The sequence below is a fragment of the Mesoplodon densirostris genome, chromosome 18 (genome assembly GCF_025265405.1).
Source record: "Mesoplodon densirostris isolate mMesDen1 chromosome 18, mMesDen1 primary haplotype, whole genome shotgun sequence".
NCBI lineage: Eukaryota > Metazoa > Chordata > Mammalia > Artiodactyla > Ziphiidae > Mesoplodon > Mesoplodon densirostris.
The window spans coordinates 65,075,913-65,100,738 of NC_082678.1; the positions used below are offsets into that span (position 1 = coordinate 65,075,913).

The 24,826-nt window shown below is 40.9% G+C and overlaps 1 protein-coding gene across 1 annotated transcript in view; it reads left to right on the forward strand.

Annotated features, from left to right (window-relative positions):
- CA10 (carbonic anhydrase 10) overlaps positions 1-8,936 on the forward strand; it is a 524,382-nt gene extending 515,446 nt beyond the window's left edge. Inside the window, exons 7-9 of the mRNA XM_060081980.1 lie at positions 4,035-4,189; positions 7,227-7,401; positions 8,914-8,936. Coding sequence (XP_059937963.1) covers positions 4,035-4,189; positions 7,227-7,401; positions 8,914-8,936 — 353 coding nt within the window. The remainder of the gene's footprint in view (positions 1-4,034; positions 4,190-7,226; positions 7,402-8,913) is intronic.
- The last annotated feature ends 15,890 nt before the right edge of the window (positions 8,937-24,826 follow it).

The window sequence follows — 24,826 nt, forward strand, 5'->3', positions numbered from 1 at the left end:
GATAACAGCACAAGAGTGTTTTGGAAGCAGGTTTTTACCCTGCTATGTGGGTTAAATCCATGAATGTAACCTCTTGCTCCTGGCCTTCCCCCTGATCCCAACACACACACACACACACACACACACACACACACACACATACAACTCTGTCCTCAAATACAGATGAAACACAGAGGCTAATTATAGTTTCAGATAAACATAAATGTTCTTTTTCTTTACTCTAGTCATGCCTGGAATGCCCCTCACTCTATGGTCTCCTTCCATCTCTCCTCCCCACCACCCCTAATAAAATAAAATACAATAATAGCAGACACAGACCTACTAGATAATGGACTTGAAGATACGGGGAGGGGGAAGGGTAAGCTGGGACAAAGTGAGAGAGTGACATGGACATATATACACTACCAAATGTAAAATAGATAGCTAGTGGGAAGCAGTCACATAGCACAGGGAGAACAGCTCAGTGCTTTGTGACCACCTAGACGGGTGGGATAGGGAGTGTGGGAGGGAGGGAGACACAAGAGGGAAGAGATATGGGAACATATGTATATGTATAACTGATTCACTTTGTTATAAAGCAGAAACTAACACACCATTGTAAAACAATTATACTCTAATAAAAATATTTTTTAAAAATACAATAATAGGGCTTCCCTGGTGGCGCAGTGGTTGAGAGTCCGCCTGCTGATGCAGGGGACACGGGTTCGTGCCCCAGTCTGGGAGGATCCCACATGCCGTGGAGCGGCTAGGCCCATGATCCACGGCCGCTGAGCCTGCGCGTCCGGAGCCTGTGCTCCACAACGGGAGAGGCCACAACAGTGAGAGGCCCGCATACCGCAAAAAAAAAAAAAAACAACAAAACAATAATAGCAGCATGCTAGAGTACCCAATATGCTCTAGGTGCAAGCTTGGTTAAAAAAATCACATTGACCTTTAATAAAGATGTGCCAAATGCTTCCTTTTCTCATTCAGCATGTTAATCTTCAGGCCAAGCCACCATCAGAGGAAAGATCATTAAGTGCAAATTTGATCATGCTACTCCTCAGCTTAAAACATTTCCGTGGCTCCACATTGCCTACAGGATGAAGCCCTAACTCCCAACAGCACAGAGAAGGACCTCCTGGGTGTGGCCTGTACTGACCACCCCCCAGCCTTATTCCTCACAGCACCCCTTTCCCTGCATCTTACCCATGCACCAGCTGTCCTGAGTATGCGCTGCTCAGTGTCTTTAGCTTTCTTTACTGTGACCACCTACAGTGTCCTTGACAGCCACCCTTACCAGCCACACACTGATTACCTCCTGTTGTTCAAGATGCAGTTCAGGTCAGCTCCTCAATTAATCCTCTGCAGTCCCACCCACCCCCAGGCATAACTGACAGCCTCTCAATGTACCCAGTGCAGATATATATCACTATCTCTGTGGCTTCTTGCTGTATTCACTTACATTATGTCCTGCTTGCCTACACCTAGCTTAGTGCCTGACACATACTAGGGGCTTGAGAAATAGTTAGAGCCAAACGGTGGCTACTCAACATAAGCTTGTTGTGTTGACACCTGATGTAACTTCCAAAGACCATCACATCATTGTGTACTCTGAGCACCACAGTTCTGTCATGGAACCATCTGACTGCACAAGTCAGAGTACAGATACAGCCCAACCATATTCCAATCACTATGTCTCTCTTGGGCTTGTCTTGATTCCCTGGTGTTTTGATAGAAAGGTAGAAACATTTAAATGGAAAGAGAAAAAAAGTCCTTGCTCCTAGTGTTGGTCTCCTAATCCAGCTTGACCAATCTCTCTCATGGGCATTTTGTGGACAGAGCCCTGGAGAAGTTCAGTTACCTTATAAGGGTAAGCAGAGGCCAGGATGGACAGTTTAGGAGGAAGCAGGCTAGCAGTGGTTTTATTTACATTGTTCCAAACCACTGGATCAGTTGACTTGTCCTTAACTCAGTTAGCAAGCAAAGGAGCTCCGAAATCCAAATTTCCTTGGCAAAGATGGCTCTTTCTTATCAGAGAAATTTGAGTGAGCAATTTCTGGAGGAAGAGATGGGGAAGGTAAAGGACTTTTGCCCAGGAAAATGGATTAACAGCATTAATGCTCAGGATAAGTAGGTACAGCCTGGGCCAAGATGCATTTATCATCAACACCCTGATATTAGGGTCAACATATTATATATATTTTTTGCAATTTGTTATCTGTCTCTTCAGCTAGAATGAGGGCAGGCATCTATTCTTGTTCACTGCTCTACCCCCAGAGGCTAATCCGGTGTCCAGCGCTAAGAGTTACCTAGTGAACATTTTTTGAATTAATGAATGACTTTGGTCTGGAAGTCAGGTGAGCTGGATTCCACTTTCCACTCTGCAGTTACCATCTAGCACTCTGACCTTGGGCAAGTCACTCTGCCTCTCTGATCTTGAGTTTCTTGTCAATGAAGATGTTATTATATGCCTGACCAATCTTACTAAGACAGCATGAGGTTCCAGCTGTATGTGAAAGTCCTTTTTTTACCATTATACATACACAATACTGAATTTGAGAGATTATATCAACCACCAAAGAGTCAGTCCTTTCCCACTGGGAGTTGAACACATGGATGAGAAAATGTATGTGAACCTAGGAGGACTGGAAGAGCAGGTCTTATCCCTCTTCCAGCCAGGCTTTGGGTCCCTGCCATGTGTTCTCCAGGCTCCCTGGGCCGGCCACAGTTGTGGACACTCAAGACTCCTGAAGACATAGATTAGAGATCACTGGGGTACAGAGAGCAATGGAAGCCATGAATGTAGATGGGCTTTGATGAGAATATAGACAGAAGGAAGAAAGAGCCTTGGACTGATCCTCGGGAAATGCCAACACTGAGAAAAGCAGGTAGAAAATAAGAATCCAGCAACAGAATCCTGGAAGGAATGGCCAGAAAAATAAGAGTCCCAAGTATGGTGTTTTAGAAGCCAACAGAAGAGAGAAAGAGTCTGCAGAAAGAAGGGAGGAAGGATCATAAGAAAAGGAGGAGAGAAGTTCACTGAAATTTATTGACATTTGAAAACTCCAGTATATTATAATTTTATAAAAATACAACCAATGCATTGAATTTAAAAATCAGAATGAAATATACCAACATGTTAATGACAATTGTTTTATATGATCAGAGTTATTATTTTCCTCTTTCTTTTTTCCATATAGTCTTATATGTACTTATGTTACTTTTATAATTGAAAAAGTATATTTAATAATAAAAGATATATGAGTGTGAATACCTCAAATAGGTATAAGACAAAGGGTTATCTGTATGGTCTTACGGAGAGGAGAGCCACAAAAATGAAATCAGTTGTTGAATTTAACAGTTGAATCTCATGGTAGGATTTGGTCTGACTTACTTTTCTAAAAATATTTTCTTAATGTTCTCTTAATTAAGCAATGTTAATAAATAAGAATGGTGACCAGGCAATGTTTTAACAGGTCCTAAAGCCTTTAACTGTGTATTTCATTATGACTATAATGTTATGGGCCCAGGTATCAGGGACCATAACCAAGGACTTGGCTCTTCCTATTGTCCTTGTGGTAGACCACATTACTGTTCACCAATATTCATTGTCTCATCCTATGGGAGGAATGTGCTTCCTTAAATCCCTAACATCAGCCTTGGCCATATGATTTCTTTGGCTATCAAAGTGTTAGCAGAAATGACATGTGCCAACATGTGCCAGTGTTTTAAGAGCCAACATATGTTCCACCATGCTTACTTTTCCTCCTATCATTGTGAATCACAGGGTCTAGACAGCAGCTGCTCTGATAGTCTGGGTCCCAGAGTATGGACAACAATGACATGAAGCAAGCTTTCAGCCAACATAGAATGGACCTGTATCTGAGCAAGAAATAGACCTTTTTTGTTTAAAGTGATTGTGATTTGGGGAACTGTTTGTTACTGTAGCCCATCTTGAGAGTTATAGTCTTCTGGAATCTGAAAAGAAAAAAGTTATCAGCAACATCAGCACTTTCTCAAGAAATCTAATTCTTAAGTCTTTTTTTCTCTAGATGATGCATATTTACTACAGGGACTTAATATAGAGGAACTATATCCAGAGACCTCTAGTTTCATTACTTATGATGGGTCAATGACTATCCCACCCTGCTATGAGACGGCAAGTTGGATAATAATGAACAAACCTGTCTATATAACCAGGATGCAGGTGAGCTTCTCTGTGGTCTTTTAGCTAATGGGAAAGATGATGTGAAGACTGGCTGGGTTTGTGGAGTACCTATTGTATTAGTTTGCTAGGACTGTTTTAACAAAGTACCACAAATTTGGTGACTTAAACAACAGAAACATATTGCCTCACAGTTCTGGAGGCTCTAAGTCCAAGATCAAGGTGTCTGCAGAGGTGTTTCCTTCTGAGGAAGTGAGGAAGAATATGTTCCATGCCTCTTCCCTGGTTTCTGGTGGTTTTCTGGCAAACCTTGGTGTTCCTTGGCTTGTAGGAGCATCACCTCAGTCTGTCTTCATCTTTATATGGCATTCTCTTAATGTCTGTGTCTCTTTGTCCACCACCACCACCCCCCACCCCATAATAAGGCCATCAGTCAAATGGGGTTACAACCTACCCCAATCAGTCATATTAGATTAGGGTCCAACCCAATAAGCTCATCTTAGCTAATTATATCTGTAATTACCCTATTTCCTAATTAGGTCACATTCTGACGTACTGAGGGTTAGGACTTTAACTTTTTAATCTGGGGGTACACAATTCAGCTCATCACACTTATGTTTAAAGAATCAGCATCTGGGGTTTCCCTGGTGGCACAGTGGTTGAGAATCCGCCTGCCAATGCAGGGGACATGGGTTTGAGCCCTGGTCTGGGAAGATCCCACATGCTGCGGGGCAACTAGGCCTGTGAGCCACAACTACTGAGCCTGTGCGCCTGGAGCCTGTGCTCCGCAACAAGAGAGGCTGTGATAGTGAGAGGCCCACACACCATGATGAATAGTGGCCCCCACTTGCCGCAACTAGAGAAAGCCCTCGCACAGAAACGAAGACCCAACACAGCCATAAATAAATAAATAAATAAATAAATAAATAAATAAATAAATAAATAAATATTTTTTAAAAATCAGCATCTGGAAAGGCTTAGCATGAATTAATTATAGATGCACCCTACCTGTTTGAGTGAGAAAAGACAGCAGGGTTAGTTCCCAAAGTGTGCTCTACAACTCTAGTGCTCAAAAGGCAGAGCAAAATGGGTGGTTTGGTCAAATATGTTTGAAAAAGCTTTATCAGGGAACCCTCTTGCACTGTTAGTGGGAATGTAAATTGATACAGTCACTATGGAGAACACTATGGAGATTACTTAAAAAACTAAAAATAAAACTACCATATGACCCAGCAATCTCACTACTGGGCATATACCCTGAGAAAACCATAATTCAAAAAGAGTCATGTACCACAATATTCACTGCAGCACTATTTACAATAGCCAGGGCATGGAAGCAACCTAAGTGTCCATCAACAGATGAATGGATAAAGAAGATGTGGCACATATATACAATGGAATATTACTCATCCATAAAAAGAAATGAAACTGAGTTATTTGTAATGAGGTGGATGGACCTAGAGACTGTCATACAGAGTGAAGTAAGTCAGAAAGAGAAAAACAAATACTATATGCTAACACATATATATGGAATCTAAACGTTAAAAAAATGGTTCTGATGAACCTAGGGACAGGACAGGAATAAAGACTCAGACGTAGAGAATGGACTTGAGGACATGGGGAGGGGGAAGGGTAAGCTGGGTTGAAGCATTGACATATAGACACTACCAAATGTAAAATAGATAGCCAGTGGGAAGGAGCTGCATAGCACAGGGAGATCAGCTTGGTGCTTTGTGACCACCTAGAGGAGTGGGATAGGGAGGGTGGGAGGGAGACACAAGAGGGAGGAGATATGGGGATATATGTATATGTATAGCTGATTCACTATACAGCAGAAACTAACATAACATTGTAAAGCAACTATACTCCAATAAAGATGTTAAAAAAATAAAAATAAAGTAGAAAGAAAAAAGAAATAAAAAGAGCTAAATTGATTTCATTTCTGGGAGGTTTCTCAGGGTCTTTAGAATGATATACATGTCAGTCTCCAAGAAGAGCCAATATGATATGTAGCATTTCATAAACATACTTGAATGTGGGATTTTTTAGAGCATCTCACAGTATTCCTAGTTGGGCTGTATTCCTAGTATTTCTCAGAACTGAATGGGAACTAGGAGATCTGGCCTCTGAGGCCAGCTTTAGTAATGGCTCCTTATGAGCTCCTAAGCCTGTTGCCCCACTTCTGTGAAGTGAATTCTCTTCTTTATAATGAGGGGAGTAAATTACATGAGTCTATTCTATGATTGCAAGGATCTATAAAAACTCAAAGGAAAGATAAGCAAAGGAAGCAAATCCAATCTCCTTTACAGGATATGTATTTACAACCCAACAGCAATTTGAACAATTTGAAGTACCTGATGCTGTCTGTATTTACTGGGACTCTTAGTGACTAGCAACCCCCTCCAGCTAACTTCAGCTTAGAAAAAGGATTTCTCCATGAGATACTGGGTCATCTTATGGAATTTAAGGTCAGAAATTGACATCAAGAAGTCACTGGAATCAGAACCCCAGAAGCCGTTTCTCTGTGTTCTCTCCTGCTCCCTCCTGCACCATAGCTTCGTTCTCCTCTACTGCCAGAGAGTCTTCTTTAGCTTCACAGTCCTGGGTGGAACATGGCTGCAAATATTTTAGTCCAGCTCCTGATCCTGATATTCACAGAAAAGGAACTGAATTAATCCAGCCTAGTTTAACTCTGACTCCTGGACCAATCACTGTTGTTTGAATAATACCTATGTGGGAGAATAATTCCCTGAATTACTGGACCCCAAGGTGTGATAGAAAGAAGCGACCCTGGAGAACACCCAGCTGGGTTTCCTCCTTTGACAGACAGTGTGTCATAGGACAGAAGAGAATCACTGACTTGTTCAGAGGCACACAGGAGCCAGGGAGCTTGAAGAAATGCTCCCTCCAAGCATGGAGGCATCAATGGGTTGTACCCACTAAGCCCATGAATCAGGGTCTGTGGAGGCCTCAGGTGCCGTTTCCGACACAGCTGGTACTGCCCAGGTTGGCCACAGTCTACGTGGTCTTACTTTTTTCCTGGTACGGGTGGATCTCACAGCTGTTTCTCTCTCTTCAGATGCATTCCTTACGCCTGCTCAGCCAGAATCAACCATCTCAGATCTTTCTGAGCATGAGTGACAACTTCAGGCCTGTCCAGCCACTCAACAACCGCTGCATCCGCACCAACATCAACTTCAGTTTACAGGGGAAGGACTGTCCAAACAACCGGGCCCAGAAGCTTCAGTATAGAGGTGGGTTCAGTGGCTCAGAGGGAAGTGGAGACAGGCCAAGCCCAGTCTTCCTGCTCACACCTACTCTGAAAGGTCAGGCACTATCTCCCATTAGAGGAGTCATGATTATTAAGTGACATTTACATGGTGCTTTTCTATTGAAAAAGTCTGTATTTCATAAACAGAGACAGAGATCAAATCTTTAAATCTCGTCTGGCTCAGGCAAGACAGCATTTTCATTGTCTTTTTACAGAAGAGCCAGAGAGGCTGATTTTCCCAAAGTTACATGTTAAAACAGGACAGATAGAAGCATTAGTGCTTTTAGTTATATACACAATAGACCCCTTTTCCCCTAGAAGGTGAGCAAATAATTCTGGATGCCAGGCCATTGGGACCCAATGAGGTGTGTGTCTGAATGCATCTTTTTCTAGTGCTATGGCCCTAGAAGTGACTATAGTTCCTACTAGAGGGGACATTCAAGATGCCTCCCGCCTCCCATAACCCTCTGGTCCACACCCAGCCCTCTCTCTTTCCTTCTACACACTAAGTACCTATTGATCATTGTCATGAACTCTCAACATGGAAAGGAAGGTGGAGGAAAGACAGTGTCGTGGAGATGCCCCCAACCAGGAGTTAGGACACCCAAGTTGCTGCCATGGCTCTGACACTAACAAGCAATACACACTCAACCAAATCATTTAACCCCCGGGCTCTGGCTGTGTCTGAGAGAGAAAATTAAAGACAGAAATGTGGAGGAAGGTGGAGAGATAAAGTGGAGGGTAGAGGTGGTAGCTGCTTCTAAAGCTGCCTGGTAACATCCATCGTCCCTATATTTAGGCAGCACATTATTGTTTCAAAAGGGCTTCCCTATCCAGGCTCTCATGTGCTCCTCACAACAATCATGAACTAGATGGAATAGGCAAACACCCAGAGTGCCAACTTTTTCTGCAAAGGGCCAGATGGTAAATACAGGCTTTGTGAATCATAGGGTCTCTGCCGCACTCTGATGTTTTAGGGTGAAAGCAGCCATAGATAATATGTAAATAAATGGTTGTAGCTGTTTTCCAATAAAACTTTATTTACAAAAGCAGTTCACATCTGGATTTGGCCTGCAGGCTGTCATTTGCTCACCACTGGTCTAAAGCAACACCATCCACTACAGCTTTCTGAAACGATGGAAATGTTCTGTGTCTGCATTGTCCAATAGGGTAGCTACTAGCCACATGTGGCTATTGAATGTCTGAAGTGTGGATAGTGTGACAACGCAACTAAGTTTTCAATTTTATTTAGTTTAATTAATTTAGATTTATATTAGCCACATGTAGCTAGTGACAACCCTATTGGATAGCTCAGGCCTAGAGGTTCATAAGAAAGTGGAGAGGGTAGTTGGGATACATACAAGTAAGCAGACATTTAGAAAACTATCCCTTCCCCTTTGGAGTAAGCCCCCCAAACTGTGTGTAAATTAATCCAATTATGCCTTGTTTTGTGTTGTTTGTGTGTTTTGTTTTGTTTTTCTCTCTCTTTTTCCAGTAAATGAATGGCTCCTCAAATAGGAAAGTAAGCCAAGAAGAATCCCACCTCAGTGAAATGCTACAACTGTGAACTGACATAACCTAAACTGTCCCCTTCTTTCTTCTCTTTCCTTCCCTCCCTGAAGCCTCATTCACTCTTTGGATTGGCCCTTTCTTCATGAAAATTGTCTGCAAAACCTTGGCAGAGGAATATATCTCTTACACACACTCACAAATACACACACAAGCACTCACACACACATACACACACATGCAAATATATCTACACACATACACACTCACACAGCCCCCAAGATGGGAAGTTAAATTTTAGAAACAAAAGGCTCATTCATAAGGGGTCTTAGAAGAAAATAACCAATTAACCTGATTACAATTTTGATACTGTTTTCCAAAACAAATAAATCTACCCAATGAGAATTATCAGCCTTGTATATTACAAAATTCTTCCAAAAGAGAGAGAGGAGAAAGCACAGCTCTGACGGCATCAAGTGGACTTCTGTTCTTTGCGTCAAGTAATCTTAAATAGTGTCCTAGGATCCTTTATGGGTGCTGGTGACAGGTGAGCCAAGACAAAGTTGGCCAAGGACACATTTCTAGATTGTGATTCTTCTGTTTACTCAACAATTTACAAAGAAAAAAGGACAGACATTGAATAGATACACATTGTGTATATATATATCACCACAGACTATTAAAAAATGGAATTATTAACGCTCTTTGTCATGTATGTGTAGTAGGATTTGCCAAGATCAGATTGATCCATTTGTTGTTTCTTATTTTCCAAAGGTCATACATTGTGTTTGGTTATTGTTAACAGCTCAATAAATGTGTTTAACAAGTTAATTTCATTTTTCTGGCTTTGGTCTATTCTCCTTCCTTGCAGGCTAAGCCCTGGCTCCATGCAACTGCATTCTTTGGTTTCATTTGTTCCTTCATCTACGTGTTTTGCTCATTTGCAGCCAGTTTTTACTGAGTTTGTGGCAATGGGAATGCATTTGCTAAGCAAGTATAACTTTAACTCCACTCCATGGCTCGATCATTCATATGAGGTGAGGTTCAGCCTGAGATAGTAGGCGACAGATTTCTTGCATTTAAAAACTGCCACCGCCCACCCCACCCCACCCCCGTGATGCTCCCTTGAAGGAATGCACTTTGTCTTGTAAATTATTGGGAAAGGGATGTCTTTTCTCTCCAGGTGCAGCTGGATCTCACGAAGTACAAATGAATGCCTTTCTTTTCTTGTTTATAATGGTCACTCACTGTGTTTGGTTACTGTCAAGAAATCAATAAATGTGTGTAACAAGTTATCCAGTACCGTGTCTGAGTTTATTGAGGAGGAGGACACTTCCTGCTGAAGCCATTGAGTTCTGCTGTGTCCACAAGCAATTTCATTATGGCCAGCAGGGAAGCCAGAGCCTCCAGAACAGCCTGTCTTGTCATTCCCAGAGCCAGGTAATTAATACCCTGTTAAGAAAACATATAGGCTTAGCTTCTGGAAGGGAAGACGTGGCTGTTCATTCAGTGGCCAAATTACAAAGAACTTTCATCTTTCCTTTCTGTTACAGCTCCAGAAAGTGGGAAAGCACAGGCATGTAGGGTCTGTGCAAACGGGAACATCCACAAATATGTCAAAAACTTCAGCAAGTGGCTAGGTTTATTGATGATGAAAAAAAAAAAAAAAACATAAAAAAAATCAAACAGCCAGATATTTCATATTTGAAACAATACACTTAATTGGATTTTTCCCACTTTTTGCACCAAAATTAGTTAGATGATGGCCTTAGCAATGATGACATATGACCCTGTTTCTGAGCAATCATATTTTTCCAGAAAACCAGATCTGTCTGCAAAGATTTAGGATGGTCAGGTGGCAGTCTTTCTTTGTATGGCTTGCTGCTTCCTCTCTAGGTCAGAATCTTCTTTAGCCTACAAGGGCAGGTAATGATGTAGTGTGTCAACTAGGCCTGGCTTCAAATTGTCACTGTACCACTTACCTGCTTGCTGTGTGATCTTAGGTAAGTTGCTTTACTTCTCTGATCTGTAAATTGGCGATGCTAATAACTGCTTCTGTGAACTATGAGGCTTAAATGCTATATAGCTACTTAAAGCAGCTAGCACAATACCTGCAATGATTGTTCTATAAAGACTAACTATAGAGCACGTGCATTGCCTAAGTATTAGAGGTTTTCCTAGACCAGACCAGACCTTCCCCTCCAGGGAGGGGTTAGCATCTATCGCAAAATGGGCATCAAATTAATACCAAATGGAGGAGACAGGAGGAAGCCCTGAGTGACTGGGTGGGACATGGGGGGAGTGAGGGGGGAGGAGAAGTGGAGGCCGGATAGGACCAGTGTCCCTGAGGGGTGGCTGAGAGTGGGGAAGTGTTCCCACATCTGGAGGGACCCTCGGGTGCTTGGAAGATAGGGGGATGCACCTAGTGTTTCCCCCACCCACTCAGGCTCCGGGAAGCCTGCTGGGCTCTTGGGCCTGGTCCTCAATTCTCTGGGACCCCCTCCAACCTCGTGGGTCCTAGGGGCGTGAGAGGGAGGGAGGATGGGGGTAGAGGAGAAGAGGCAGACAGAGGGGGAGGGGACCCTCCAGGACCGGAGAATCAGGAGAGGCACAGCCGGTGTTTCCCACACCCACATGGCCTCAGGAAGCCTGCTGGTATCCTGTCCTCCAAGGCCCGCCTCCACGCCATGTTGGTCCTAGGGGTGTAGGAGGGAGGCAGGGGCACTAGAGGAGAGGTGGATGCGGCGAGGGGGTGTTCCCTCCAGGATCGGAGGATCAGGGGAGGCATGGAGGGAATTTCCCCCGCCCACTCAGGCCCAGTGAGCCTGCTGCAGTCCTGGACCTGGTCCTCTGACCTCCAAGCACAGAGGCACTCCTGGGACACTCCTGCTGCACTGAGCCTAAGCCCAACACCCACGCCCTACCCAGGGCTTTTCTGGCCCTGTGAGGCCTAAGCATAGTTCTCTCCCACCGCCTAAACCCAGCCCCTGCCTAAGCCCCGCCCCACACAGCCAAGGCTTTATCCAGCTTTATTTTCCTGAATTTTATTTTATTTATTTTTTTTATACAGCAGGTTCTTATTAGTCATCCATTTTATACACATCAGTGTATACATGTCAATCCCAATCTCCCAATTCATCACACCACCACCCCAACCCCTACCGCTTTCCCTCCTTGGTGTCCGTGTGTTCTCTACATCTATGTCTCAATTTCTGCCCTGCAAACCAGTTCATCTGACCATTTTTCTAGGTTCCACATATATGCGTTAATATATGATATTTGTTTTTCTCTTTCTGACTTACTTCACTCTGTATGACAGTCTCTAAATCCATCCACATCTCTACAAATGACCCAATTTTGTTCCTTTCTTGGCTGAGTAATATTCCATTGTATATATGTACCACATCTTCTTTACCCATTCATCTGTCAATGGACATTTAGGTTGCCTCCATGACCTGGCTATTGTAATTAGTGCTGCAATGAACATTGGGTTGCATGTGTCTTTTTGAATTATGGTTTTCTCTGGGTATATGCCCAGTAGTGGGATTTCTGGGTCGTATGGTAATTCTATTTTTACTTTTCTAAGGAACCTCCATACTGTTCTCCATAATGGCTGCATCAATTTACATTCCCACCAACAGTGCAAGAGGGTTCCCTTTTCTCCACACCCTCTCCAGCATTTGTTGTTTGTAGATTTTTTGATGATGCCCATTCTAACTGGTGTGAGATGATACGTCGTTGTAGTTTTGATTTGCATTTCTCCAATAACTCGTGATACTGAGCAGCTTTTCATGTGCTTCTTGGCCATCTGTATGTATTTTTTTGGAGAAATGTCTATATAGGTCTTCTGCCCATTTTTGGACTGGGTTGTTTGTTTGTTTAATATTGAGCTGCATGAGCTGTTTATATATTTGGGAGATAAATCCTTTGTTAATTGATTCATTTGCATATATTTTCTCCCATTTTGAGGGTGGTCTTTTCGTCTTGTTTATGGTTTCCTTTGCTGTGCAAACACTTTTAAGTTTCATTATTTCCCATTTGTTTATTTTTGTTTTTATTTCCATTACTCTAGGAGATGGATCAATAAAGATCTTGCTGTGATTTATGTCATAGAGTGCTCTTCCTATGTTTTCCTCTAAGAGTTTTGTAATGTCTGGCCTTACACTTAAGTCTTTAAACTATTTTGAGTTTATTTTTGTATACTGTGTTAGGAAATGTTCTAGTTTTATTCTTTTACATGTAACTGTCCAGTTTTCCCAGCACCAGTTATTGAAGAGGCCATCTTTTCTCCATTGTATATTCTTGCCTCCTTTATCAGAGATAAGGGGACCATATGTGTGTGGGTTTATCTCTGAGCTTTCTATCCTGTTCCATTGATCTAGATTTCTGTTTTTGTTCCAGTACCAAACTGTCTTGATTACTGTAGCTTTATAGTACAGTCTGAAGTCATAAGCCTGACTCCTCCAGCTCCGTTTTTCTTTCTCAAGGTTGCTTTGGTTCTTCAGGGTCTTTTGTGCTTCCATATAAATTGTGAAATTTTTTTGTACTAGTTCTCTGAAAAAGGCCCTCTTCTTTACAATTGTGGTTCTGTTTTACCTGCCAATTGTTGTTTCATCTACATTTTTTATTTTTTATTCTTTCTAACATATCTGTTAGTTTTCTAATCTTATTTTATTTTGTACTCTTTGTTATTGTTCTGTTCCTCTTTTATTCTTTTTCTTTTCTTTTTTTCCTGCCACCTCATGCTGCTTGAGAGATCTTGGTTCATGAGCAGTGGTCGGACCAGAGCTCCTGCAGTGGGAACACTGAGTCCGAACCACTGGGTTACCAGATAACCTCAGGGAGTATTCATCAGCATGAGGTCTCTCAGAGGTACTTATCTCAGCACCAAGACCCACCTCTACACAACAACCTACAAACTCCAGTGCTGGAAGCCTCAGGCCAAACAACCAGTAAGACAGGAACACAATACCACACATCAAAAAAAAAAACAAAAAATTATGTCACAGATGAAGGAGCAAGATAAAAACCTACAAGACCAAATAAAGGAACAGGAAATAGGTAACCTACCCGAAAAAGAATTCAGAGTAATGACAGTAAAGATGAACCATAATCTTGGAAACAGAATGGAGGCACAGATTGTGAAAATATATGAAATGTTTAACAAAGATCTAGAAGAAATAAGGAACAAACAGAGATGAGCAACACAATAACTGAAATGAAAAACACACTAGAAGGAATCAATAACAGAATAAATGAGGCAGAAGAACGAATAAGTGAGCTGGAAGATAAAATGGTAGAAATAACTGCCAAGGAGAAGAATAAAGGAAAAAGAATGAAAAGAATTGAAGACAATCTTAGAAACCTCTGGGACAACACTAAACATACCAAATTTGAATTATAGGGGCTCCAGAAGGAGAAGACAAAAAGAGAGAATCTGAGAAAATATTTGAAGAGATTATACTGGAATACTTCCCTAATATGGGAAAGGAAATAGTCACCAAAGTCCAGGAAGTGCAGAGAGTCTCATACAGGATAAACCCTAGGAGAAACACACCAAGACACAGACTAATCAAACTGACAAAAATTAAATTCAAAGAAAAAATATTAAAAGCATCAAGGGAAACACAAAAAATAACATAAAAAAGAATCCCCATAAGGTTATCAGCTGATTTTTTAGCAAAAAATCTGCAGACTAGAATGGAGTGGCAGGACATAGTTAAAGTGATAAAAGGGAAAAACCTACAACCCAGATTACTCTACACAGCAAGGATCTCATTCAACAGAGAAATCAAAAGCTTTTCAGACAAGCATAAGCTAAGAGAATTCAGCACCACCAAACCACCTTTACAACAAATGCTAAAGGAACTTCTCTAGGTGGAAAACAAAGGAGAAGAAAAAGACCCACAAAAACAAACCCAAAACAATTAATAAAATGGTAATAGGAACATACATATTGATAATAACCTTGAATGTAAATGGATTAAATGATTTAAACAAAATACACAGGCTGGCTGAATGGATACAAAAACAAGACATATATATGTGCTGTCTACAAGAGACCCACTTCAGACCTAGGGACACAAACAGACTGAAAGTGAAGGGATGGAAAAAGCTTTCCATGCAAATGGAAACCAAAAGAAAGCTGGAGTAGCACTACTCATATCAGATAAAATAGACTTTAAAATAAAGGCTTTTACAACAGATAAGGAAAGACACTACATAATGATCAAGGCATCAATCCAAGAAGAAAATATAACAATTATAAATATTTATGCACCGAATAGAGGAGTGCCTCAATACATAAGGCAAATGCTAACTGCCATAAAAGGGGAAATCAACAGTAACACAATAATAGTGAGGAATTTTTACCCCTGCCTTACACCAATGGACAGATCATCCAGACAGAAAATAAATAAGGAAACACAAGCTTTAAATGACACAATAAGCCAGATAGATTTAATTGATATTTATAGGACATTCCTCCTGAAAGTGGCAGAATACACTTCTCAAATGCACATGGAACATTCTCAAGGATAGATCATATCTTGGGTCACAATTAAACCATAGGAAAACTTAAGAAAATTGAAATCATAACAAGGATCTTTTCTGACCACAGTGCTATGAGATTGGAAATCAATTACAGGGAAACAACTGTAAAAAACAAAAATGCATGGAGGCTAAACAGTGCACTACTAAATAACCAAGAGACCACTGAAGAAATCAAAGAAGGAATAAAAAATACAAAGAAACAAATGACAATGAAAACAAAACAACCTAAAAGCTATGGGACACAGCAAAGGCAGTTCTAAGAGGGAAGTTTACAGCAATTCAATCTCACCTCAAGAAACAAGAAAACTCACAAATAAACAATCTAACCTTACACCTAAAGCAACTACAGAAAGACAAACAAAGAAAACCCAAAGTCAGTAGAAGGAAAGAAATCATAAAGATCAGAGCAGAACTAAATGAAATAGAAATGAAGAAAACAATAGCAAAGATCAATAAAACTAAAAGTTGGTTCTTTGAGAAGATAGACAAAATTGATAAACCTTTAGCCAGATTCGTCAAGAAAAAAAGGGAGAGGATGCAAATCAATAAAATTAGAAATGAAAAAAGAGAAGTTACAATTGACACCTCAGAAATACAAAGGATTAAAAGAGACTACTACAAACAACTATATGCCAATAAAACAGATAACCACGATGAAATGGACAAATTCTTGGAAAGGTACAATTTTCCAAGACTGAACAAGGGAGAATTAGAAAATATAAACAGACCTATCAGAAGTAATGACATTGAAACTGTAATTTAAAATCTTCAAATAAACAAAAGTCCAGGACCAGATGACTTCACAGGCAAATTCTATCAAACATTTAGAGAAGAGGTAACACATATCCTCCTAAAACTCTTCCCAAAAATTGCAGAGGTACTCTCCCAAATTCTTTCTAATAAGTCACCATCACCCTGGTACAAAAACTAGGCAAAGGTATCACAAAAAGGAAGATTACAGACCAATAACACTGATGAACATAAATGCAAAAATCCTGAGCAAAATACTAGCAAACAGAATTCAACAGCACATTAAAAGGATCATACACCATGATCAACTTGGATTTATCCCAGGAATGCAAGGATTCTTCAGTATAAGAAAATCAATCTGTGATACACCATATTAACAAATTAAGGAATAAAAACCATATGATCCCCTCAATAGATGGAGAAAAAGCTTTTGACAAAATTCAACACCAATTTATGATAAAAACTCTCCAGAATGTGGGCATAGAAGGAAACTACCTCAACATAATAAAGGCCATATACAACAACTCCACAGAAAACATCATACTCAATGGTGAAAAACTGAAAAGATTTCCACGAACATCAGGAACAAGACAAGGATGACCACTCTCGCCACTCTTATACAAAATAGTTTTGGAAGTCCTAGCCACAGTAATCAGGGAACAAAAAGAAATAAAACGTATACAAATTGGAAAAGAAGAACTAAAACTGTCACTGTTTGCAGGTGACATGATACTGTATATGGAAAATACTAAAAATGCCACTAGAAATCTCCTAGAATTAATCAATGATTTTGGTAAGATTTCATGATACAAAATTAATACACAGAAATCTCTGGCATTCCTATGCACCAACAACAAAAAATCAGAAAAAGAAATTTAGGAAACAAGCTTATTTACCATCGCAACAAAAAGAATAAATACCTAGGAATAAACCTGCCTAAGGAGGCAAAAGATTGTACTCAGAAAACTATAAAACACTGATGAAAGAAATCAAAGATGAGATAAACAGATGGAGAAATACACCATGTTCTTGGATTGGAAGAATCAATATTGTGAAAATGATTATACTCTGCAAAGCAATCTACAGATTCAATGCAATCCCTATCAAACTATCAATGGCATTCTTCACAGAATCAGAACAAAAACATTTACAATTTGTATGGAAACACACAAGACCCTGAATAGCCAAACAATCTTGAGAAAGAAAAGCAGAACGGGAGGAATCAGGCTCCCCGGCTTCAGACTATACTACAAAGCTACACTAATCAAAACAGGATGCTACTGGCACAAAACCAGAAATATAGATCAATGGAACAGGCTAGAAAGCCCAGAGATAAACCTATGCACATATGGTCACCTAATTTATAACAAAGGAGGCAAGGACATACAATGGAGGAAAGACAGCCTTTTCAATAAATGGTGCTGGGAAAACTGGACAGCTACATATAAAAGAATGAAATTAGAATATTACCTAACACCATACACAGAAATAAACTCCAAATGGATTAAAGTCTTAAATGTAAGACTGGACATTATAAAACTCTTAGAGGAAAACATAAGAGGAACACTCTTCAACATAAACCACAGCAAGATTTTTTTAACCTACCTCCTAGAGTGATAAAAATAAAAATAAACAAATGGGACCTAAAGAAACTTAAGAGCTTTTGCACAGCAAAGGAAACCATAAACAAAATGAAACGGCAACCCTCAAAATGGGAGAAACTATTTTCAAATGAAGCAATGGACAAAGGATTACTCTCCAAAATTTACAAACAGCACATGGAGCTCAATATAAAAAAAAAAAAAAGAAACAACCCAATTAAAAAATGAGCAGAAGACCTAAATAGACATTTCACCAAAGAAGACATACAGATGGCCAAGAGGCACATGAAAAGATGCTCAACATCACTAATTATTAGAGAAATACAAATCAAAACTACAATGAGGTATCACCTCACACCAGTCGGAATGGCCATCATCAAAAAATCTACAAACAATAAATGCCAGAGAGGGTGTGGAGAAAAAAGGAACACTCTTGCACTATTGGTGGGAATGAAAATTGATGCAGCCACTATGGAGAACAATATGGAGGTTCCTTAAAAAACTAAAAATAGAACTACCATACAACCCAGCAACCCCACTCCTGGGCAAATACCCTGCAAAAACCATAATTCAATGGGACACGTGCACCCCAATGTTCATTGCAGCACTATTTAGAATAGCCAGGACATGGAAACAACCTAAATGTCCAATGATAGATGAATAGCTAAAGAAGATGTGGTACATATATACAATTGAATATTACTCAGCCATATAAAGGAAGAAAACTGGGTCATTTGTACAGTTGTGGATGGACTTAGAGTCTGTCATACAGAGTGAAGTAAGTCAGAAGGAGAAAAAAATATATTGTATATTAATGCATATATGTGGAATCTAGAAAATGGTACAGATGAACCTATTTGTAGGGCAGGAATATAGAGACATAGACATAGAGAACAAACATGTGGACACGGTGGGGAAGGGGAGGGTTGGACAAATTGGGAGATTAGGTTTGACATAAATACACTACCATGTGTAAAATAGATAGCTAGCGAGAACCTGCCTATAGAACAGGAGCTCAGCTCGGTGCTCTGTGATGTCCTAGATGGGTGGAATGGTGGGAGTGAGAGGGAGGTCAAAAAGGGAGGCAATATAGGTATACATAGAGCTGATTCACTTCATTGTACAGCAGAAAGTAACACAATGTTGTAAAGCAATTTTACTCCAATAAAAAATAAAAAGTAATGCCAAATGATAGCAATAGATACCCAACAGGGAGCACATAGGTAAATACCTAAAGTATGTCAGGGCAAAAAGGAAAGAGCACCAATGAGAAAGGAAGACAAGTGGCTGGGTTTCTAGGCCTTGTTCTGTTACTAGCATCTTCTGCGACTTTGGGCAAGTCAACTGCCCTCCCTGGAACAGTGTCCTTATCCATAAGTGACTTGGATAAAATGACATCTCACAGACTCTCTATCATTCCCTCATTCTGTCTCTCTTCAGTTCTCAGCCCAGGGAAGACAAAGGGAAACCAAGCTCTCACCTTTTGGGGTCCCTGGCCACAGGCGGAATTTCACCCTGGCCAAAGAGAACTAGAATTAGAGTGAACTAGCCTACCTCCCACCTCCTGGGCCCATCTGAAATGTCCTTTCTCCCACTCACTGGGTTTCCTAAATAGTGAAATGGAAATTGGAGAACTTTGTCTTCAAACCACATAGAAGTAATAAAGATTAGCTGGATTTACACCACTCTAAAAAATAAAGAAGTTTTAAAAAGCACCAAAAGCCCCCTGACAATTGGCCTGGTGAAGTCATCAAGGAATAAAAATACATTCTTACAATTTGGGTCCATGGTGCTCAGGAAGGGCAGGCAGCAGTGCTGCTGTGCTCTGCTGTGTGTGGAGGCCAGCTGGTTTTGCCCATTAGAGCCACAGACTTATATGCACATCCCTTCCCCCGAGGAGGATAACTAGACATTGCAAGAAAATATGTGCTGAGACTCAGTTCCCTCTTTAGCAGAATAGGGGAGGGAGGTAAATATACACAGAGAGAGTTCTGGGCAAATTGTATGAGAAAAAGAGAAGTCATAGTGTGGAGATCAACAACTCCCCTCTCAAGGACATATTTTGTGGTTTCCAAGACAATTTAGGGCCTTGTTCCCACTTCCCTCAGTAGAAGTTGGATTTCCATGGTGATGTCAGAACAAACACACCTCACTGCACCACTTGTGTCTGGAATGTGAGAGTCACTTGGCATTTGGGCAGGAGCACAGTCTTAAAGCATGGCCCATAGCCACCCACACCAAGCTGAAGGGTCTGACTGAGGACTATCAATTAACATGCCAACACCTCTGGGGGAGCCCTTACCCCACTGGACCCCAGAGCACTTATAGTTGACAAGAGTATCCTAGTTTTCTTGTTCCAGAAAGCCTAAAAGCGGGATCTCTAGGAGCAGAAACTCACTTTAACATCATTCACCAATTAGCACAACTGACCACAAGGAAAGGTCTGTCAAGACCTCAGCCAAGAACGTATTAATAAAATCCACCATGGGTTACACATTTCCTGTGGGTCAAGCTCTATGCTAAGCAACTTACAAATATCATCTTATTTCACCCACGCAACAACCCATAAGGTAATCACCATTGCTATGTTATAAATGCAGAAACTACTTCTTAAAGATTGGGGAACCTGCTCAGGGTCACGTAGCTCTTAAGTGGTAAAGCCAGACCCAGCTCTTCTAAGCCAATGGTTCTCAAAGTGTGGCCCTGACTATTGGCATCAGTGGGAAGCTGTAGAGAAATGCAAATTCTTAGATGGCCCCACAGGCCTACAGTCACTCTGAGAGTGGGGCCAGCCATCTGTGTTTGAACAAGCTCTCCAAGTGATTCTGATGCACACTCAAATGTGAAAACCACTGTAAATAAAATGCTCATTCCCACTAGTTCCTCCCAAACTTTGCTACACATTAGACTTTCTGGGATGTTTTAAAAATTCCAGTGCCCAGGCTGTACTGCACACTGCTGAAGTCAGAATATCTGATGGTGTCAGGGTTTTATAAAAATCCCTGGATGATTCCAACATGCAGCAAAGTTGGGAACCACATCCTTGTCTGAAGGACCTACTCAGAAGAGGTCTCTCCTGTAAGGTGGGTCCTTGGGAGCCTAGAGGAAGTGTTAGCTAGCAAGTCTTCACTTTTCAGAATCACATCCCAACCCCTGTGCATAATAACATTTTTGGATGGTCTTAGAATGCTCCCCAGCCCCCTTATCCTTTCCCAATCTTCTATTAACAAGCCCAGAGTCTGAATAAAAAATCTCCCTTTTTAAATAAAAGAAGCAGTAGTATTTGAAATAATGGCTTGGTGCCAACCTTCCAAAACCCACCCCAGGTCACCCCTCCTAATTACTCAGACTGTAACATTTCCAAGACTTCAGACTATTATAAACAAATGAAAACAAGCTGTGAGTCAGAATACCAGAAGTTTGAAAAGATACGTTGGGTCCATAATTAAAAGTCACAGGCAAATTATATCCCTGTCAGTTCTACCATCATGGGGTCTCTTCCATACAGTGCTCCCTCCCCCAGCCCAGCAGCCCTGTGACAAGCACTAGTCCCACCCTCATCATCTCAGGCCAGACTATAGTAATAGCCATCCAGCAGGTCCTCCTGCCTCCAATCTCCAGATAAGTGAAAGACCATGGGCCAGGAGAAAAAACTACACAGCCTTTGCTCTCAGATAAGAGGAATTTGAGTCCATCCTGAACAGATGTTGTAGGAAGTTTAGGCTGGACTGGTGAGGGGGTGGAGGATGAACTGAGATACTTTCCAGGGGAGGGACCAAAATGCAAAACTAAGCAAATCACCCAAAGGACAGAGCTCCAAGTCAATTGGTAGAGAAACAGATTCCAGACACCTCACCAGAGGACAGAATCTCTGTGCTGTACCTGGAATGGAGACTGGGAAGAAGAACTCAAGGATATTTCCTGAGCTGCTCTTCATAAGGTATCTGAGGCCTTGGCCATGGACCAGCGTGGGGAGGAAGAGATGGAGAGTCATGTCCTGACCAAACATTTCCAACCCATTCCCATCCCATCACTAGAATCTGTGAACAAAAATCTTCAAATGGAGCACATCTCCCAACACTCAAACTTCCAATGATCACCAGCTGTTTTCAGATTAAAGGTGTTTAAATCCCTTGACAAAGCAGGCAAAGCCTCCCTTGACGGATTCTCAACAGGAATCTGCAAATTCATGTCTCAGCCTCACAGCATCAGTCATGTCATCCCTCAGCTTGGAGTGCTCTTTCTTGTTCTTCCTCACCTGTGGAAATACAACACACTTTTAAAGAAACACAGCTCAACTGCCACCTCAGGCTCCCCTGATATTCCCAAGGAAAATTACTTCTTCCTTGCATTGAGCTTGAACAGCATATTGATTTTATCTCCAATTAACATTTACTTCATTTGGGTCTATATTAGAAATATAGATAAATATAAAAGTATATGCATGTTATATATAGACTTTGTTCAGTTCTTTGTTTTCCTGCCTGTACATACCAATTTGAAATCTCCTGAACACAGAGATTATCTCTTCCTTCATCTCTGTAGCTCTTCCTCATATGCACAGAAAGAAAAAAAAGAGAGAGAAAGACATCATATTATAATGCTTAGCAAATAGTAGGTACTCAAAAAAGTTTGTTGAATTTTCCTATGGGAAAGAGGATAACATTTGATTCTTTTCAACTTATGAGGTCCTTCTTTATACCAGGTATATACCAGGCACAATGCTGGGTTCTTTTATGTATATTGTATATACATTATTTTATTTGGTGCTTATAGAAGTTCTGCCAAGTAGTTCTTAGCTTTATTTTATAGTGATGACAAATTGAAATTATAATTGAGTAATCACAGTTCAGGTATAAAAAATGGAGTCAGGCATCCCCTGAGGGTCTCATCTCAGACACATCCCTGCAGCACTGAGAACTTGAACTTCCTTGGAACTGTACCAGACCCAAGGACACCACCACCCCCATATTCAGAACATCAGCCAGCTGCAAACTTATGGTCTCAAGGTCTCCCCTTATAACTATACAACTCTTTCAGGCCCTAACAAATCCTTACCTGACAAGCACCTTTACTTCTTGCCAGGTCCAATTATAATTTTAAAAAAAAACAACTCATGTAAATAACTGTAACCTTGCGGGTTTTGCCTTTAAAAGCCTCCCTTATTTCATAGTCTGGCAGAACACAATTCAAGTGCTTCTTGAAACTGTGTCTCTGGGCTGTAGTCCTAACAAACCCCAAATAAACACATTTTTTTTATTTCAATCAGGTATCCATTTCTTAAATTTTGGCTAACAATAGATAAAAAAGTTAATCAGAGATGTAAAGATATTTACCCAAGATCACACAGTTGGTGAGTATCAGGGCCAGAAGTTGATACTCGGGCAAAGGTTGCTACTAGAGCAACATTAGCTCTTAACTGGTGACAAAATCGAAGGGCTTACCCATTGAGACTTCGGACATTTAGTCCTATTCCTTATGGTGGACCCAAGGTACAGGAGGTCTGCAAATGGTTCCTAGCCCTAGACCAATTAAATCAGAGTCTTTGACTATGAGTCCAAGCCACCAGTAGATTTTTTAAAGCCTCGGGTAACTCTATTCTGCCATCAGCATTGAGAACCAGTCTCAATGTTGGCTGCCCAGCAGAGTCACCTCAGGGAACATATAAAGTTACCACTGAGCATTGGCAGTTCTAAAAGTTTCCCAGGTGAATCTAATGTCAAGCAGGGCAAACATTTGCCAAACGTTTCCAAATATGTAGAATCTACATTCTAGGCTACATGCCACTGGAAGAGACACTCAAATAGAATGTTAAAGTGGAGACTTGATGAGAGAAATCCAGTGAGCTGTGCTCATAGAATTTAGAGTTGAAAAGGATACTTAACCCTCACACCCAAGTCTGTTTCTTGACCTCAGGGCTCACATTCTGTGGGCATTCCAAAGGTTATGAGTGGTTATGTTCAAGCAAGAGTTAAGAGGATAAAACTACAGCTAAACTGTCACTGTGCCCCAGTGGTCCCTGGAGCTCAGGACACCCTAGTGAGTGGCAGCCACACCCATGTCACCAGACAATGAGGTAAGGTGTCTGCCTCCTGAACTAAGGTGCCTCATGAGTGAAATGAATATAATCACTTCTTTTCTCGTATCCTAAAGTTGTGAGAAAAAAACAACAAAGAAGAGGTGAGAAGAAACTTGGGAAAAGTGTCACAAAAGTGTCAGGTAAGGAAAGATGCAAATGTTCCTCGTGCACTGGGTGAAGACACACTGCTGGGAAATGAGCTCTAACCTAACCTAACCTAACCTAACCCTAACCTTAACCCCAACCCCAACCCTAAACCCAAACTTAACCCTAACCCCAATCCCAACCCTAACCCTAACCCTAACCCTAACCCAAGCAATGATGAACAACACAATAAATGAAATTAAAAATACTCTAGATGGGATCAAAAGCAGACTAACTGAGGCAGAAGAACGGATAAGTGACATGGAAGATAAAATACTGGAAATAACTACTGCAGACTAGAATAAAGAAAAAAATAAAGAAACGAACTGAGGACAGTCTCAGAGACATCTGGGACAACATTAAACGCCCCAACATTCAAATTATAGGGGTTCCAGAAAAAGAAGAGAAAAAGAAAGGGACTGAGAAAATATTTGAATAGATTATAGTTGCAAACTTCCCTAATATGGGAAAGGAAATAGTTAATCAAGTTCAGGAGGCACCGAGAATCCCATACAGAATAAATCCAAGGAGAAATACGCCAAGACACATATTAATCAAATTGTCAAAAATTAAATACAAATAAAACATATTAAAAGTGGCAAGGGAAAAACAATGAATAACACACAAGGGAATCCCCATAAGGTTAACAGCTTGTCTTTCAGCAGAAACTCTGCAAGCCAGAAGGGACTGGCAGGACATATTTAAAGTCATGAAGGAGAAAAACCTGCAACCAAGGTTACCCTACCCAACAAGGATCTCATTCAGATTTGATG